The following is a 15,965-nucleotide window of genomic DNA, read 5'->3' on the forward strand; positions in this document are numbered from 1 at the left end:
AGTGAATTTAAGGCCAGCCTGGGCTATACAAAACTATCTTAAAAGAAAAAAAAGTTATAACTCAGGCTGGCCATGATCCGTAGCAGAGGATAACCTAGAACTGATATTTCTGCCTCCCTTTCCCAACTGCTGATTGACAGACGTGAACTCCAAGACTTCCCACTTACTAAGACCCAGTTGGCTTTCATCTGCACATGCTCTTGGCGTTTTTGAAATATGCTCCATGCTGGACAGTGCCAGGCCCAGGTCTCAAGAAGGACATGATAGGGAAGCGATTTGTAAGGCAGTTGTATACTGACAGCTGAGAGCAAAGTGAACTGGAAGAGAAGAACCCTCAGTGAATTGGTGGGATTCCAGAAACTTCCCAGAGGACTTGAACCAGACCTTAGAGGAGGGACGAGAGCCCACCAAGAAAAGAGGGTGTGGTATAAGGCCATTTTTGGTATGTGTTGAGCTGGGAGTTGAAGTGTGGCGTTTTGGGGAGAGAGGGGAGGCTGTAGTAGAGACAGAGGCTCTACTGGGTCAAGGGGCAAGGAGTTAGCAATGGCCTCATGACTTGCTGTGTGGTGCCTAGGAAAAATGCCAGACATCAGGAAGTCCATAGGAGGCAAGGCCTGGAACAGGAGGGGATAAAAAGGGGGTGGGGGGCTGTCAGCCTGTGATGTCCTTTATAGAACAGGTACAAAGTGGAACATGTAGACACTATTCCATCCTCCAGTCTGAAGAGATCCTAGCCCAAGTGATGGGGCTGTGACTGCTGATAACGAAGTGTGACAATGTCTTGGAGGCTCTCTCCATACCCTGTTCCATAGATGTGGCTATCCAATCTCTAGAAGGAGCAGAATTAAAGAAGCAAGGGTCCATCAGGGACTCCCGTCAAAATGGAACCATTGCCCTAGCTGATGCTCACTCACTCTGGAATTGTGATTTAGGGCTTAATGGGGGTGGGGTGAGGGGGCATTCCGCTAGCTGGGGTTTGGTTTATCTGAGTGGTATGAACTTGGGAAAGCCTCTTCACACTGAGCCTCTGCTTCTTCACCTGTAAGACAAGGACAAGTATAGGTCTTCTGCAGGGCTTGAGACCGCGCAGTATGGGACAGTCACAGGGGCACCATGTTAGGTTTCTTGCCCCATCCGTTCTGTTGGAATAGATCGCAGTGGATGCCATTTATAAAGCAGGCTGTGAGAATGCAGGATTCAGGTCAGTGTGAGGCTGATGATGGAAGGGCTCCTTTTGACAGGAACCCTTGGCCAGGCTGGACAGCGCAGTGGATGCATTTTTCTTTTACTCTGTGGAATTTTACTGCCCTTCCTGGTTCCAGGCAATCCGTAACCTGAATTTTGGCATTCTTCAAAGTTGGTGTTTTCTCTTGGATTTGGAGCTGTCAAAGCCAAGTTTCCATAATCTAAAGACCAACACCATCTGGCTAGTAGGAGGACTTGGATGGCTTGTGCAGCTCTCGGGAAGGAAACCTATCTGACAGGCACAGAAAGGTTCTGGAAGTCAGAGTCCTGAACCCCAGAGTAGGTCCTCATTCCTTTTCTTGACGTGTTTTTGCTACTTGAGAGTGACCAGCTTCTGTCCGGCATGGCCTATAGCACGCACCTTTCCTCTGCATCTCCTCCATTCCTGCAGACCGCAGGCAAACCACTGGTCTGTAATGTAACCGCCCTACATGAGCTGTTATTCAAGAAGGAAAAGTTTGGATCCTGAGAAAGCAAATAAACATTTTAAGTATTTTGAGGACCTAACAAGTCCTACATCAAACCTAACTTTGTATACTTTTCTTTATATAAACTATCAAGACTAGCCAACAAAACACTGGGAAGCCTGGTAGTAGAGCAGGCAGCAATGATCATCAACTAGTCCCACATAACCATAAGGCTACCTCTCAGAAGCACAGTGGGAGACAGGGCAAGTCAAACAAATAGCCTGTACGGTATTTGCACAGTAATGCAGACAAAACAGTGGTGACTCTGGAGGGAAGGTTTGTGGCTATGAATGACTGGAACATGAATACCTCTGGGGTGAATGAAAGTTCTCTATTTCTAGACCTAGCCGACTGCTAGACAGATGTCCACTTTAAAACAGTTCAAGTCTGTTATACATCTGTGTTTTATGTGCTTTTCTGCACATTCTATTAAAACGATCCCTTCTTTTAAAAGGGTTAACTTTCAGCCCCTAGAACCAATAATTTTTAAAAAGCTAACAGACAAATTCATTAAATTACACATGAAGAACTAATAAACCTCCTGTGGTGTATCCCAGTGGTGACAAGGACGGAAAGCATGAGATGTCACAAGAACAGCTCAAAGCTATTACTAGCAGCACATTCAAGTAGCAATGGCACAGCTTGGCCACATGAGGGAAGCATACACAGCCAGAGCAGACACTTTTGGGTGTGCCTTCGAGGGCTGTGCAGGGAGGCTTGGGATGCAGGTCGGTGCACTAAGTGAAGGCGCCTGTCCTGTGGGTAACACTGTTATATTGGCTGGGGACTTGGGTGACAGAGGCAACTGTCTAACTGTTTTCCAAGTTACATGTGAGCTCTGAAGTACAGATTTTAGATAAAAATGGCATCAAACCCATTTTAGATTTTCCTGATCATTTACAGTGGTTGGTGTAAGAATGACACTTCAAGTTACCATCTAACCAAAGCCACAAGCTAGACTCTATGATTGTTGTCTCTTTTTTCTTTCTTTCTTTTTTTTTAAAGACAGGGTCTCAATATGTAGCTCTGGCTGGTTTCAAACTCAGAGATCCACCTGCCTCTGCCTCCCAAGCACTGGGATTAAAGGCGTGTTACCACAGTCAGCTTCCTGTCGGTTCTTATTTCAAACCATACTACCAACTTCTTAGTACTAAAAAGGATGGGTATTTTTACCATCATAGAAAAATTTAGAATACCAGTATTCAAGGGCTTATAAGAAAGACTAACCTGAGCTATGTATGAAGATTTTATCTCAAAGTGCATAGCCACCCCTAGCCCCCCCCCACAAAACCCCCCAAAAAAGTCTTAAAAAATTGAAAAAATTGCCATTTACATAACATGCTTTTACTTATTTCACATTTAATACCAAAGGGTAAAAAGAAACAGAAATCCAGGAACATTTGGAAAATTGACCCGTTTTAATTAAAAACAAAAAATACAATACAACATCAAATTTCCCTTACCATCTACAGTTCAGTTAAATCCAAACACTCTAAGACTGAACAGGCTCCTGCCCAGAGGCAGCGAGTGAGCTGCTGAAGACACAGGTAATGCGGACGATCCAGTTCCAGCTGCAGGCAGGCAGATAGTCTTTTAGTCAAATGGACTCTAAGGCTCTTCCTTTTAGTTTGTCAAAGTGTTTCACAGGAAGTTCCTTAAAACCATTTCATCTCAGGTACCCTCTCTGAGGGTATGACTTCAAATTAGTTAAATCACTTTTATGCCACTACAATGATTAGTACTAAATTTTTTTTAGATGATATAAAAGAAAATACCAAATAGACATAAAAATGGTCAAAATATTTTTTTTAAACCGCAGGTCAATTTTTGCCTCCCGCCCAAAAAGATACAAAATGAACACACTGATGGTGACTCCATTGGTTATTCCAGTTCACCCATGTGCGTGTTCTCCACAGGGTGGGAAGGGATCAGACATAAGGCTCTTAGTACTGCTATAGTGGTAAGCAGCTATGTTCATGACAGCTTGTTTTAGGCCCGCCAATCCTCTGAATACATGTGGGGAAGCATAGCTGTGTTCTCTGCCCACATCTGAACACATTCAGCTACCATGGAAACTACAAAGCAAGGGAAATTATACTTATCCCAGGATTCATTTTCTAGGATTTTAGAGCGCCCTTTCTTCCTCAGAGCCCCTGAGTGGCGGTGTTGTGCTAGGGGCTGCTGTGTTTTCCAGCATGAGCTCCCATTCTCTGAGGGTCCTGAGAAGGGTAGTGGATTGGTCCTGGAGCTCTCATGAAAGGAGGGGGTGGTCCCATTGGGTGGAACATGTGTGGTCCAAAACCTGATGTGGAAGAGAACAAATTAGGCTTGCAGTTCCCTTGACAACCTCCCAAACCTCTCACAACCACCCACACATAAATCAAGGCTGGTAAAGTGTGAAGTAAATGTCAGTGTACAAGACTCACTGAGCACTCTCTGCCTTCATTCCTTGCTTTTTCGCTCAGTCCAAAAACTCCACACTCATGCACCTGTTAGTATGTCACCCAACTGTCTGCTACATATCAAACATGGCAAATCCTACCAGATAGAAATCAATCAGGATGGGGGCCACTAGAAAGAAACCAGATCGATGCCAAGACCCTTTCTCTATGCTTGATTCCAGAATGGAAAGACCTTCCTCAAAGACACAGGCTCACTATCAAAGAACACTAGCCACCCACTATTTTCTACATCGTCCACACTCTCATGAACACTCACACAGGGTGCTACTGCTTGAACTGTTTACTGGTGAACACTGACATGATAAAGTATATAAGCCAAAGAGTAATTCAAGTCCTTAACCAACTCCATGTCATTCATGCACGTGACAGTCTATTTGTAGGAAGGTTATCTAATGAAAGTGCTGGTTTACTGATTCCTATCCTTGCTGTGGACAGGTAACAGCTCATCAATTAGGATGAACTGACAAAGAACAGACTGGTGGCAGATGGTCTGAAGTACAGGACTTTCACAAGGGATTCTCAGGGCCAGGAAGGAAGAAGGCAGTTACCTGGTGGTGGCGGTGGGGCAATCCCAGGGGGTGGGGGCAGGGCAATGTTCACCACTGCTGGAGGACCACTTGGGGGCAGGTTGAAGTAGTTGGCAGATGCCTCCTCTTCTGCTGCAGGAGGTGGAGGCAGAGCTGGAAAGGAAGGGAAGACAATCAGTACCATGTTTCTACCACGAACATGTTGGGCTTGCCACACAGGCTATAGAGTCAAGCCTGGTATCTTCTAACAAAGAAACCCCAGCTGAATGACTTTCTGACATCAACTGACCTCCAGGCAGTCCTGGTACAGGTTCTAGCTTGATCCCAGAGTCTGTGGTTCCATCCTTCTCTTTTTCTTTTCCTCTGGCTGCTTGGGATCTGGAGACATATATACACAGGCTATCAGCACTGTGTGCAATCCCCAGTAAAAGGAAGTTCCATCCCTCCTTCCCTTTTTAGCAAATATTCTTTTCCCACAGATGTCAAAGTATAAAGTAGCCAAGAGTGAAGATTTTTGAAGGTAGAAGTTGGCCGGACTGGGTAATGCATGCCTTTAATCCCCGCACTCAGGAGGCAGAGGCAGATCTCTACGAGTTCCAGGACAATACTGACCCGATCTCAAAACAAAACAAAACAAAACAAAACAACCCAAACACCACTGTCACTGCCAGCGAAGACAACACTCATGTGTATAGCAAGTACTCAGCATACAGGAAGCATTCTAGGAAGGGACGTGCCATCAGCCTGCTCCTCTGTTCTCAAGATGGAGACAGAGTCAGTCCCCTTTGAAATTTACGGCTGTTTTGTGGTGCAAGCCTTTAATCCCAGTACTCCAGGAGGTAGAGGCAGGGGGATCTCTGGGAGTTCAAGACCAGGCTGGTCTCCAGAATGAGTTGCAGGACAGCCAAGACTACACAGAGAAACTCTTGTCTCCAAAAACTAGACAAAACAACAATAAAAACACAATACCCCCTTCTGCTTAAGAAAGAAAGAAAAGAAAGAAAGAAAGAAAGAAAGAAAGAAAGAAAGAAAGAAAGAAAGAAAATTATGGCATTTTCTCTCTTATGCAGTCAACTTCAAACTTAAATTTAAAATAGATAATCTTCTGTTTCACCTCCTTCCCCTGCCCCTAGTACTCGGTCTGAGATGAGCATTAGGTCTAATTCAACTGTAAACTCCCAACAACCACATCTGGCAACCTTGCATTATGCTTAACTTATAATGGCTGGTGGAACATGAAGACCTCCAAAGGAGCTGGTTGTTAGAACAAGACCTTGAATACATTTCTAAAGGAAGAAGCTTCCAAATACTAAGAAACGCTAAAGAAGGGGCTGCAGGATAGTTCAGAGGTTAAGAGCACTGGGTGCCCTTTCATAGGACACTGGTTCAATTCCCAGCATCTACATGGAGGCTCACAACTATCTGTAACTCCTGTCCTAGGGGATCGAACTCCCTTTTCTGGCACCAGGCACACAAATGGTGCACAGACATGCATGTTAGCAAAATATCCATACAGTCATGTAAAAAATACTAGAGAAGGACCTAAAGATTTGTAAAGGCTGTGTCAAGCCTACATAAACAAAGCTTTCAATTCCAGGTGAAAACAGTTTAGAAGACTCTTGTTCATACCTTCCCCATTTGACATTGAGTCTTCGGCCATTCACGATGAGCTTGTTAAATGACTTCTCAGCGGCTACCTCAGCAGCCTGCCTGGTGGCGAACTGGATGAAGGCACACTGCTGCCTCTGCACAACAGTGATTGTGCGGATCTCTCCGAACTGGTAGAAATGATTTCTGAAGAAACACAAACCAAGGAAAACAAGTTAGTAACCCAGATGCTGCTTAGAAAATGGAAACGGGCTATGAAATTGTTCTGCGTCACTAGTAGACAGGTGAGTGCCACAGATCTATGTGTGCTTGTCTCTAAGTTCTCCTCATACCTACCCTACTGTTACTTGTTGGAGATAAGAGAAAAATCAGGCAAGAGTTCTCATATATCTTAGGCTTTTTCTTGGGGAGGAGGGGAGGGTATTTAATTGGTTACTTCAGAGCCATAATTTCTTACCCTTAGTATAAGGCACTGGCAAACTACAGCTGTTAATGATCCATGAGCCAAGACTATTTTCACTTGAGATTAAGCCTTGCTATATTATACAGGTTAGTTTTGAATTCGTGGGCTCAAGTGATCTTACCTTAGCTGGGGCTACAAGCAAATACTATTATACAGACTCAAGAACACTTCAAAAAATGTTTAAGGGTTGAAAACTGAGTGGCTCAATGCAGAGAACACTGGCCTAATATGTGTGTCCTGGGTTCGAGTCCTAGCACTGGAAAAATAAATACAAAATTATTGAATAAAATTTAAAAAGCTTAAACCTGAAAGAAGAAAGAAAGTGGGGGATGAAGAAAAAGGCTAGCTGTGGTGGCCCATACCTAGATCCTAGTACCAGAGAGAAAGATCTTGAGCTACAGGACAGTCTATGCTACATGACAAGACCCTGTCTGAAAATAACCAAAAATACACAGTAAGTAAACACATCAAAATCAAACAAAACAAATCAGACCTGGTGGCTCATGTCTATCACTCTAGTACCAGGATGTGGGGGCAGGAGGCAGGAGTTTAGGTCCTCAGAGTTTGCCATGCTAGCATGGGCTGTAGGAAAGTACATGTCACAAAACGAAAACAAAAATGGGAGTAATATCTCAGAAGAGATCACATATGCTCAACTAGGCCCAAAGTATTTCCTCTAGCCTTTTTTTTTTTTTTTTACAAAAGCTAGCTGGCCCATGGAGATTGCTAGCTCAAAGAGAAAGGCTACCAAGGACAGGAGTTACTTCACTTCATCTCCCTGGACGAGATCTCTCATCTAGTCAAGCATGGTGTAAGCCAGAAGTACAAATTAAATTGAGATCTCTGCTAAAAAGCAACAATTTAAACCAAAGAATTTTAGAATCACAGGGCTCCCTGCCCTCTATAATAATCAGGTGTATAGGTATGTCGTTCTTTGCCTGGCAGTGATGGCACAATGCCCTCAATCCCAGCACTTGGCAGACAGAGGCAGGAAAATCTCTAAGTTCAAGGCCAACCTGGTTTACAGAGTGAATTTCAGAACAGCCCAGTTAGGGCTACAGAGAGAAACCATGCCATGCCCTAATACCCACCCCTCCAAAAAAGAGAGAGTTGGCTCAGAGGTTAAAAGCACATGCTGCTCTTGCAAAGAATCCGAGTTTGATGTTGAGTGGTTCACAGTCACCCACCGGCTCTAGAGCTCTTTGGGTTCTTGAAGCCACTTGCACAGCCTATACACAGATCACACACATAAACAGTAATTAAAAAAAATAAATCTAAAAAAAAAATCCAAATGGGCGTCTAGGCACCTATGTTATTTTTTGAGGGAAAGATGAAAAAGCACTCTTGAAAAATACAACTACTCAGCCACCTTAAAAAAGAGTTTTATAAAACTTTGAATCAGCACTCATATTAATGACAGACTGAATAAAGAAATAGAAATGTCATGTTTGGTCATGTTTTTTCAAACTATTTATTCAAAGGCAGTTAAAAGCAAAAAGAGTTCTGAAATGATGCCCACAAACCTGAGATCTGTTTCAGTAATGGTGTCTCCCAGACCACCCACATACAGTGTGGTGATCGTCTTATCCTCTGGTGGGTCAAGACGAGGCATGGTCGAAGCCCTCTTTAGAAGCTTATCAGCCACAGGGTCATTAATTCCATAGTACCGGTCTTTTATGTTCTGATCAGCAAGAGGGTCATCTGGATCGGTGGGCTTCTCGTGTCTGAGATTCACAAGAGGAAAATGCACCAATGGTGAGAATCCCTCAAATGTCTGACATTAGAAAATGTCTATACAAAAATACTGCTTCTAAACAAGAGCAAACACCAACAGAGCACTCTGTCATATACAGCCATCATGATGGTCTAAGTAATCAGCTTAAACCGCTGTAATAGAATCCAACTAAAGCTGTGAGGTTCGCCTCAGAAAAACGGCATGTATTTAGGGGGTGGTGTTACAGTTAACAAATCATTAGCTAAACCCCTAACTGTGATGCTTGGCAGTCTTGGTTGAAACAGAAGTAGCCTTCAGGAGATTGGTTTTGTTTTGACTTCAGCTATATTTTGCTATTCCCACCATTTAAATGGACACCAAATTACCATAGAAATGGAGAACTTATTAACTTAGAAACAGTCAGCATGTACATCATATGACATAGCAATTTAGTTCCTTAAGGCTTAGTTGTTAAGTAAAAAGTATAAGTTTGCCAGGCTCTTATAATGTAAGTTTCATGACAGGAGATACTCTACATGCAAACAGACCATTAGAGCTTTAGCATTACAGCTCGAGTTTAAGCTAGAGTCTCCCACTACTTAGGAGTCTGAAAGGGAGGCTCAGCTCTTACCTGTATGGGCACTCCTCTCCTCGCTTACACTCTCCTTTCACCCAGAAGGAACAAATGTGGGGCCGATTCCTTTTGTAGTATGGTGTGGTCCGGGCCAATTTGAGTAGCATGTCACTGGTGGATGTAGCTTTTCCTAGCATTCCAACCGGTCGTGTTCCATCAGAATTAGAAATCTGCATGAAGAAGACAACGTTACAGGCTGTCAATTCATTAGGGTTTTTATCAAATAGAAAACTACATCACAAGGCCTGGATTCAACTCACAGCAGCATGTATACACAATCTATTCCCCAGATAAACAATGGCATCAAGACAGTAGCCAGAGGGCCAGGAAGTCTGGTGTGAGACTGTTTTCTAGAAATGACAGGGAAGCTGCACCCATGATATCTCAACAATAAAGCTGTTAAAACAAAAACACGAACAATAGGTACACTAATTCAAAAAGGGGAACTCTTATGGGTCCCATCCTTAGACAAAGAAGTAGATGCAAGTAAGGACTGTTGAGAGTTAGTCTCTCCTGGAGATGATTATCCTAATTGCTTATCCAGTACATAGTGGTCAGCTCTGAAATCATGTACAGATAAGTCACATTAAATGAATCCAGCAGGTGGCAAGCAAGGAATTACACACACACACACACACACACACCACACTAATAAAAGAAAAAGAGGTCATCTTTTTCGAGGGGGAATGGGAGAGGTTGAAGAGAGAAGACACAGGAGGGGCTGGAGAGAGGAAGTGATATAATTAGATTTTAATGAAAATAAAAAACATACTTCTCTTTCCATATTTTGGGTGTAATATTCTTTATTGACATCTGATTTAGGCATGTCATCTTTAAATGACAATCCTGCATCACGAACCTGGATGGGTAGGCCTGGTACAAAGAAATTGAGGAATTAAAAACCTTAGATTTGATAACATATTCATATTCAATATGTACATAAACTACAACATCACCCTTCTCCATCCTAGTTGGTGGAGACTTTAAGAGATGCCCCAGTGATTAAGAGCACATGCTGCTCTGCAGAGGATCAGAGTGCAGTTCCCTACAACCATGCAGGGTGGCTCACTGTCACTCCAGCTCCAGAGGAGCTGACACCCTTTTCTAGACTCTGCCCTATAGTCACATGTGTACCCCACCCCCATATATACACACACATAATGAAAGACAAAAATAAATCTTTAAAATCAGATCATCAACCTACTTGGTGACAGTTTACAATGTTTTAAATCACACTGTTTAGCACCATTGGGCTAACAACTGCTATAGAGAGTACCCTAAGAAACTGTCCAAATTCCCGTGCTGACATGGAAGTTGGTGAAGTGGCTGTTTTAGGAATTGTTTCAAAGACTACTTTAGGGCCAAAGTAAGTTAATAGAGTATCTAGCTTTTAACACAATATACTTAAAACACATAGAACACAATGGTTTATTGTTAGATTGGTCTTGAAGTTCCTATGGATGGCCAGTTATGTTTAGTAACACTGCATTCCTCCCGACAAACATATGAATAATATAAAACAATATTCAGCCACAACATGTTTTCTCTCTCTGCCCCCTCCCCTTACTGGTACGTAACTTTTTCTGAAAGGAAAACCTCATTTACATAAAAAATAAAAACAATCCCAGAAGCAAGTGTTTTGAAATAGAAGCAATACCTGGTCCTAACAGCCCTCAGCATAATTAGAACTTGTTCGGGACTGTGCAAAGTTTTCAGGCAAAACACACACACACACACACACACACACACACACACACACACTATCATAGGAGCAATGTATTTTATTCCAACTGGCACAGAGACAGGCGTGTAGGCCAGTTCTGAGTTCTTCCCAATTGCTCCTGAAGTTCCTATTATTGCTCAGGAGGTCTCTAGAGGCCTCAGTCTGCATTCTAGCGTGGGATGGGAACAAGAAGTGGCAGGCAGTGGGCTGGCCTGCTGGGGACCTGCACACTCAGATCTAGTGAACATGCAAACATACCATACTCTAGGTCTAACAGGCAGGTCTGACAAACATTCTTCAATTTACTGCAGGTCTGGCACACTTCAGTCTTCTTGAAACGCATGCGGACGCCAGGGCACCAGCGAAACACTGTGAATGGCCTGGCACAGATCTGAACAGACATCAAGAGGCATAGAATCTTAATTGTTCTGACCTGGACTCAATTCAGATTGAGTAAGTATGGAGAGTTGACCTTGGCAATCAGCTATTCACATGCCAGCCAACCCAATCCCATTTATTTTTTTTTCTAGAAGTTAAAAAGCTAACACAGTATAGAAATAAACATTCCAAAAATCAAAGCCTTCCTACCTAGAAGTAAACAACATTAAAAATCTCTTTATGTCTTTTTGGTGGGGAACAAGGAAAGTGAAGCAGGAAATATCTCTTTCAGAATATTGTGGCAGCCACAATCGTCCTCCTCTGCTAAAATGCCTGGCATACAAACTTGTGGTTTTCGGTGCATATTTAGACACCTGTTTATGAATTTACACCAGAATGGTCATTTTCTTATCTGCCATGCTAGTTGTCAGTTACTGACTATATCAACAAGTCTATGAAAGCTGTGAGCATGGACTTTGAATGGAGGACCTTAAAACTTAGTAAGCACAAAGCCAGGAGTAGAATAAAGGGAAGAAAAGAGATAAAGAAAATGAAAGTTGGTACTAGAGAGATGGCTCAGAGGTTAAGAGCACTGTCTGTCCAGAGGTTCTGAGTTCAATTCCCAGCAATCACATGGTAGCTCATAACTCTCTATAATGAGATCTAGTGCCCTTTTCTGGCCTGCAGCTATACATACAGGCAGAACACTATATACATAATAAATAAGTAGATCTTAAAAAAGAAAATGAAAGTTAATTCTTAATAAACATACTTACTTTACATTCTTTTCCATATTTTTCTTTGGTCTGTAATAGAAAAGAGCTGGAATTACCACAGAGAAAGCAAGCATACAGACAGACAAATGAAACCAACCCAGGTATCTGTTTTCCCCCCTCACCTCAAAGTATAAAAAATATGGTATGTGTCTGGAGATATCTGAAATTATAAAGATAATGAAATCAAACCTAAATCATCTTTTTGTTGGGGATATGGTAAGGGATGCTGTGATGGTTAGATTCAATTGTCAACTGGACATAACCTAAAATCACCTGGGAAGAGTCTTCATGATGGACTGCCTAAACCACATCAGCCTGTGTGCATGTGTGTGTGGTTTATCTTGGTTTCTTTAGTTGACGTGGGAAGATCCAGCCTGATCATGGGCTGGCTCACCATCCCCAGAGTTTGGACCCTGGACCCTGTAAGTAAAGAAGGGGCTCAGCACTGGCAAGCACACATGCATTCACTCTCTGCTCTTGACTTGGATGTGATGTAACCAGCTACTTCATGTTCCTGTTGTCCTGACTGCCCCATAATGATGGACTGTATCCATGAACTGTAGGCCAAATAAAACCCCATTCTCCTAAGTTGTTTTTATCAGGGTGTTTTACCACAGCAAGGGAAATAAAATTAAGACAGATATATTCTGACAAGGTCATATTCTCTTAAGAGTAGATGGATCTAATACCAAGTGTCTTCCCAGAGGTATAACTCTTAGATCTACTTCCGACTTTCAAGAACTAAAATTCCTAATGGAAATCCATATATTTTCTTTTATATGTGGAACCTAGATTTCAAATTGTGCTTGTGTATGTGTGTAGATCATGAACCAAGAAAAGGGACCAAGTGAGAAGAAAGAGTTTGTATGTAGGGATAATAAAACAGGTGTTGTTAGAAAGAAGGGTAAACTAGGGAAACTAAGAAAACGAGGCACAAAGGGGCAGGGAGAAAGGGGGAGGGCAGTGAAAGAGAAAAGAATTGAAAACAAAGTACGTACATACGAAAAATGCCAAGATGAAATCCATCACTTTGTACGCTAGCCTAAAAAAATTAATAAGAATGAAAAAAGTCTGTTCTGGGAGGTGGCTACTTCAAGGGCTACTTTGTTTTCCAGGTGAAAGCTTTCACAATTTCCAGCAATGTTTCCTGTTGACTAATCTTTGAGGAAACTGTTTAAGAATCAATCCAATCACCTGGCTGGTTGGCTATGTGTCTGGTGGGGCTGGCTACCAATCTAATGGTTGTTCCAGGAAAACCAAGACTGGAGACAGCAGCACCTAAAGCTAGAAAGGCTTTCCAAAGCATCTACTCTCGAAATGTGGTCAGCAGTTTCTCTTCATGATAGTTCTCTAGGTCACTGGTTTGGAGGAGGTACACAGTGGGGAAGAATTTAGGAAAAAGACAAGGTCTCACTGCACAACGCTGGCTGGCCTAGAACTTGATTTGCAGACCAGAATGGTCTTGAACTCAGAGATCCACTTGGCTAATGGCTGCGATTAAAGGCAGCCATCACCACTCATGGTTGGTTTACAATATTTGTTTTTACACCCAATGATGTCTATAAGTAAAAAAATTAGCATCAATATAAGAACTATGATTTTTACATTAGAATGTGGATATGCCATCTAAATCTTTCATAATATATGTTATCTAATGGGATGAATTTTAAAAATTCTTTTGGGAGCTGGAGAGATGGCCCAGTGGTTAAGAGTACTGACTGCTCTTCCAGAGGTCGTGAGTTCAATTCCCAGCAACCACATGGTGGCTCACAACCATCTGTAATAATTCCCTCTTCTGGTATGTCTGAAGAAAGTGACATTGTACTCACATACATAATATAAATAAATAATTAAAAAAAAAATTCTTTTGGTGCGAAAACCAAAATTCTGGCCAGGCGGTGGTGGCGCACGACTTTAATCCCAGTATTTGGGAGGTAGAGGCAGGCGGATCTCTGGGTTCGAGGCCAGCCTGGTCTACAGAGTGAGTTCCAGGACAGCCAAGGCTACGCAATGAAACCCTGTCTCAGGTATAAAAAAAAAAAAAAAAGAAAGACAGGGTTTCTCTGTATAGCTCTGGCTGTTCTGGAACTCACTCTGTAGACCAGGCTGGCCTCAAACTCAGAGATCCGCCTGCCTCTGCCTCCAAAGTGCTGGGATTAAAGGTGTGCGCCATCACCGCCCGGCGAGAAACCTTGTCTTGAAAACCCAAAACAAAAAAAAAGAAAACCAAAATTCCTAAAGTCTCTAGCCACCAAATCGAGTAGGATGATAGTTACAGTCAAGTCTTTCTACAGTTTGTGCAGAAGATAACTGCTCTGGGCTCACCTGTGCTGACACATAGTATATATCCACAACATTCTGTTCTCATAATAGAGTCAGCATCTCTGAGGCCAATCACAACATACAACCCTATAATCATTGTTGCCTGTCACTGTTTTACCCTTTTTGGAGAGGAGACAGAGTGCACCTTAAACTAGAGAGACTACCACAAGGTGCAGTGGCTGAGAGATACGTAACTAGTAGCCAGGAAGTAGTGCTACATAAAGATACACTTTCCTGTCAAAAGACCTACTTTTTAGGTTAGATGCTCAACAAGTATTTGCCGTTACATTACAGCTCCTACGTTACAGGATTACTGCTCAATGTCTAGGAGAGGAAATAGGTAGAGTAGTACTTTGCAAGTTGTCCTGCGCTTTGGGTTAGAAAACGAGCATCAATTCTTCTAATGGCTAAGAGAAACTCTTTACAGTCACCTTGCATGGACCACAGCATAAGGAACAGTTAACTCCCGCTGCACAAAAAAGCACTTACCATTCGTATATAAGGGTTTTCTCCAAGACACGTCTGACACAGAATGGGGAAGTCCTGGAGAAAATGGAAAATCTTGTTGAAGATCAAGTCCCGAAGACCCTGTTCCCTCAGTCACTCTCCTGGGGTGGGGAAGGATGCAAGGCTGGCAGGAGCCCCAGCTCCCGCGCTGGCCGCGGCTCGGGAAGGGGCGCTGTCTGCACTTCCGGCAGGAGGAAAAAGGAAAGCATCTGGGAAGTGTGGAGTCGCCGGGGGACACCGCTGGTCCCGGGACCCTGATCCGCCGCACGAGGGCTCGCTCTCCTCCCCGCTGCCCTACCGAGCTAGGCCGCAGCTCGGCTCTGGCCGAACCCACCGCACCCTGAGGCAAGGCTTCCCCATCCCTCCCTGCTCGCCATTCCCGCGTCCTCCTCCGGCGTGCACTCACCGCGTCTTCCCAGTTCTGCCTGTTGTAGGTGTTGGAACCTAGAGAAGTCGCCATATCGGGAGTCCCGGGACAGCTCCAGCTTCCGACTCGAGAGACCGACCGCCACAATCCCGGCAGGCTCAGGGCTAGCGCCGGGCTACGTATAATCTGCGCGCCCAGGGCGGCGCGGGGCGTGGCTTCGCGTCGGGGCGTGGCCTCGCGTTAAAGCCGGCGATTCAAGGCGCTTCTTCGGAGCTCACTTGTAGGTCCTTGCTTCTAAATAAGGAACCGGTGGGATCGAAACGCAGTTAGTCGTGGCTAGGCGCAGACGTCTGTGTTTCTAATACTTTGTACTAGAAGCGGATTCATTACCAGGAAACTACATTTAACTAGACATCCATTATCTTCTGTTTCCACCCTACCATTATGGTAAGGATGTTGGTTACTTTTTTTTTTTTTAATAGAAAATGTTTTTGGGTTTTTCTTTTTTCTGTTTTTTTTTTTTTGTTTTGTTTTTTGTTTTTGAGACAGGAGTTTTCTGTGCAGCCTGGCTGTCCTGAAACTCACTCTTAGATCAGGCTGACCTCGAACTGTTCACCACTACCATTTGGCTTTTATGATTTGTTTCAAATATTTATTTTAAAAAATTTGCCGGGCGTTGGTGGCGCACGCCTTTAATCCCAGCACTTGGGAGGCAGAGGCAGGCGGATTTCTGAGTTCGAGGCCAGCCTGGTCTACAGAGTGAGTTCCAGGA

General features: G+C 43.4%; 1 protein-coding gene across 3 annotated transcripts; it reads right to left on the reverse strand.

Annotated features, from left to right (window-relative positions):
* Nucleotides 1–271: 271 nt before the first annotated feature.
* Nucleotides 272–15,353, reverse strand: Rbm22 (RNA binding motif protein 22). 3 transcript variants are annotated; one of them, XR_003712283.1, is made up of 13 exons: nucleotides 15,233–15,353; nucleotides 14,809–14,862; nucleotides 11,998–12,027; nucleotides 11,102–11,234; nucleotides 9,893–9,993; nucleotides 9,118–9,290; nucleotides 8,296–8,496; nucleotides 6,331–6,495; nucleotides 4,991–5,079; nucleotides 4,723–4,854; nucleotides 3,176–4,014; nucleotides 1,607–1,710; nucleotides 272–829 (listed from the first exon to the last, which is right to left on the reverse strand). XR_003712283.1 is itself a non-coding variant. In XM_028774273.1 (11 exons), exons 1-11 carry the CDS (start codon nucleotides 15,284–15,286, stop codon nucleotides 3,884–3,886), a joined length of 1,263 nt encoding a protein of 420 aa, XP_028630106.1. In that variant the 5' UTR covers nucleotides 15,287–15,353; the 3' UTR covers nucleotides 3,110–3,883. The 3 variants fall into 3 exon arrangements, 1 of the variants encoding a protein (XP_028630106.1); XR_003712282.1 differs by having other exon boundaries at nucleotides 272–1,039; XM_028774273.1 differs by lacking the exons at nucleotides 272–829; nucleotides 1,607–1,710 and having other exon boundaries at nucleotides 3,110–4,014.
* Between the last annotated feature and the right edge of the window lie 612 nt (nucleotides 15,354–15,965).

The sequence above is a fragment of the Grammomys surdaster genome, unplaced genomic scaffold (genome assembly GCF_004785775.1).
Source record: "Grammomys surdaster isolate TR1022 unplaced genomic scaffold, NIH_TR_1.0 239, whole genome shotgun sequence".
Lineage (NCBI taxonomy): Eukaryota > Metazoa > Chordata > Mammalia > Rodentia > Muridae > Grammomys > Grammomys surdaster.

Coding starts and splice junctions, on each gene's coding strand:
- Rbm22 (XM_028774273.1), bottom strand. CDS start 15,286: ATGGCGACTTCTCTAGGTTCCAACACCTACAACAGGCAGAACTGGGAA. Junction 12,028..14,808: donor AAAACCCTTATATACGAATG/GTAAGTGCTTTT, acceptor TTTCTATTACAG/ACCAAAGAAAAATATGGAAA. Junction 11,235..11,997: donor AATATGGAAAAGAATGTAAA/GTAAGTATGTTT, acceptor ATGTCTGTTCAG/ATCTGTGCCAGGCCATTCAC.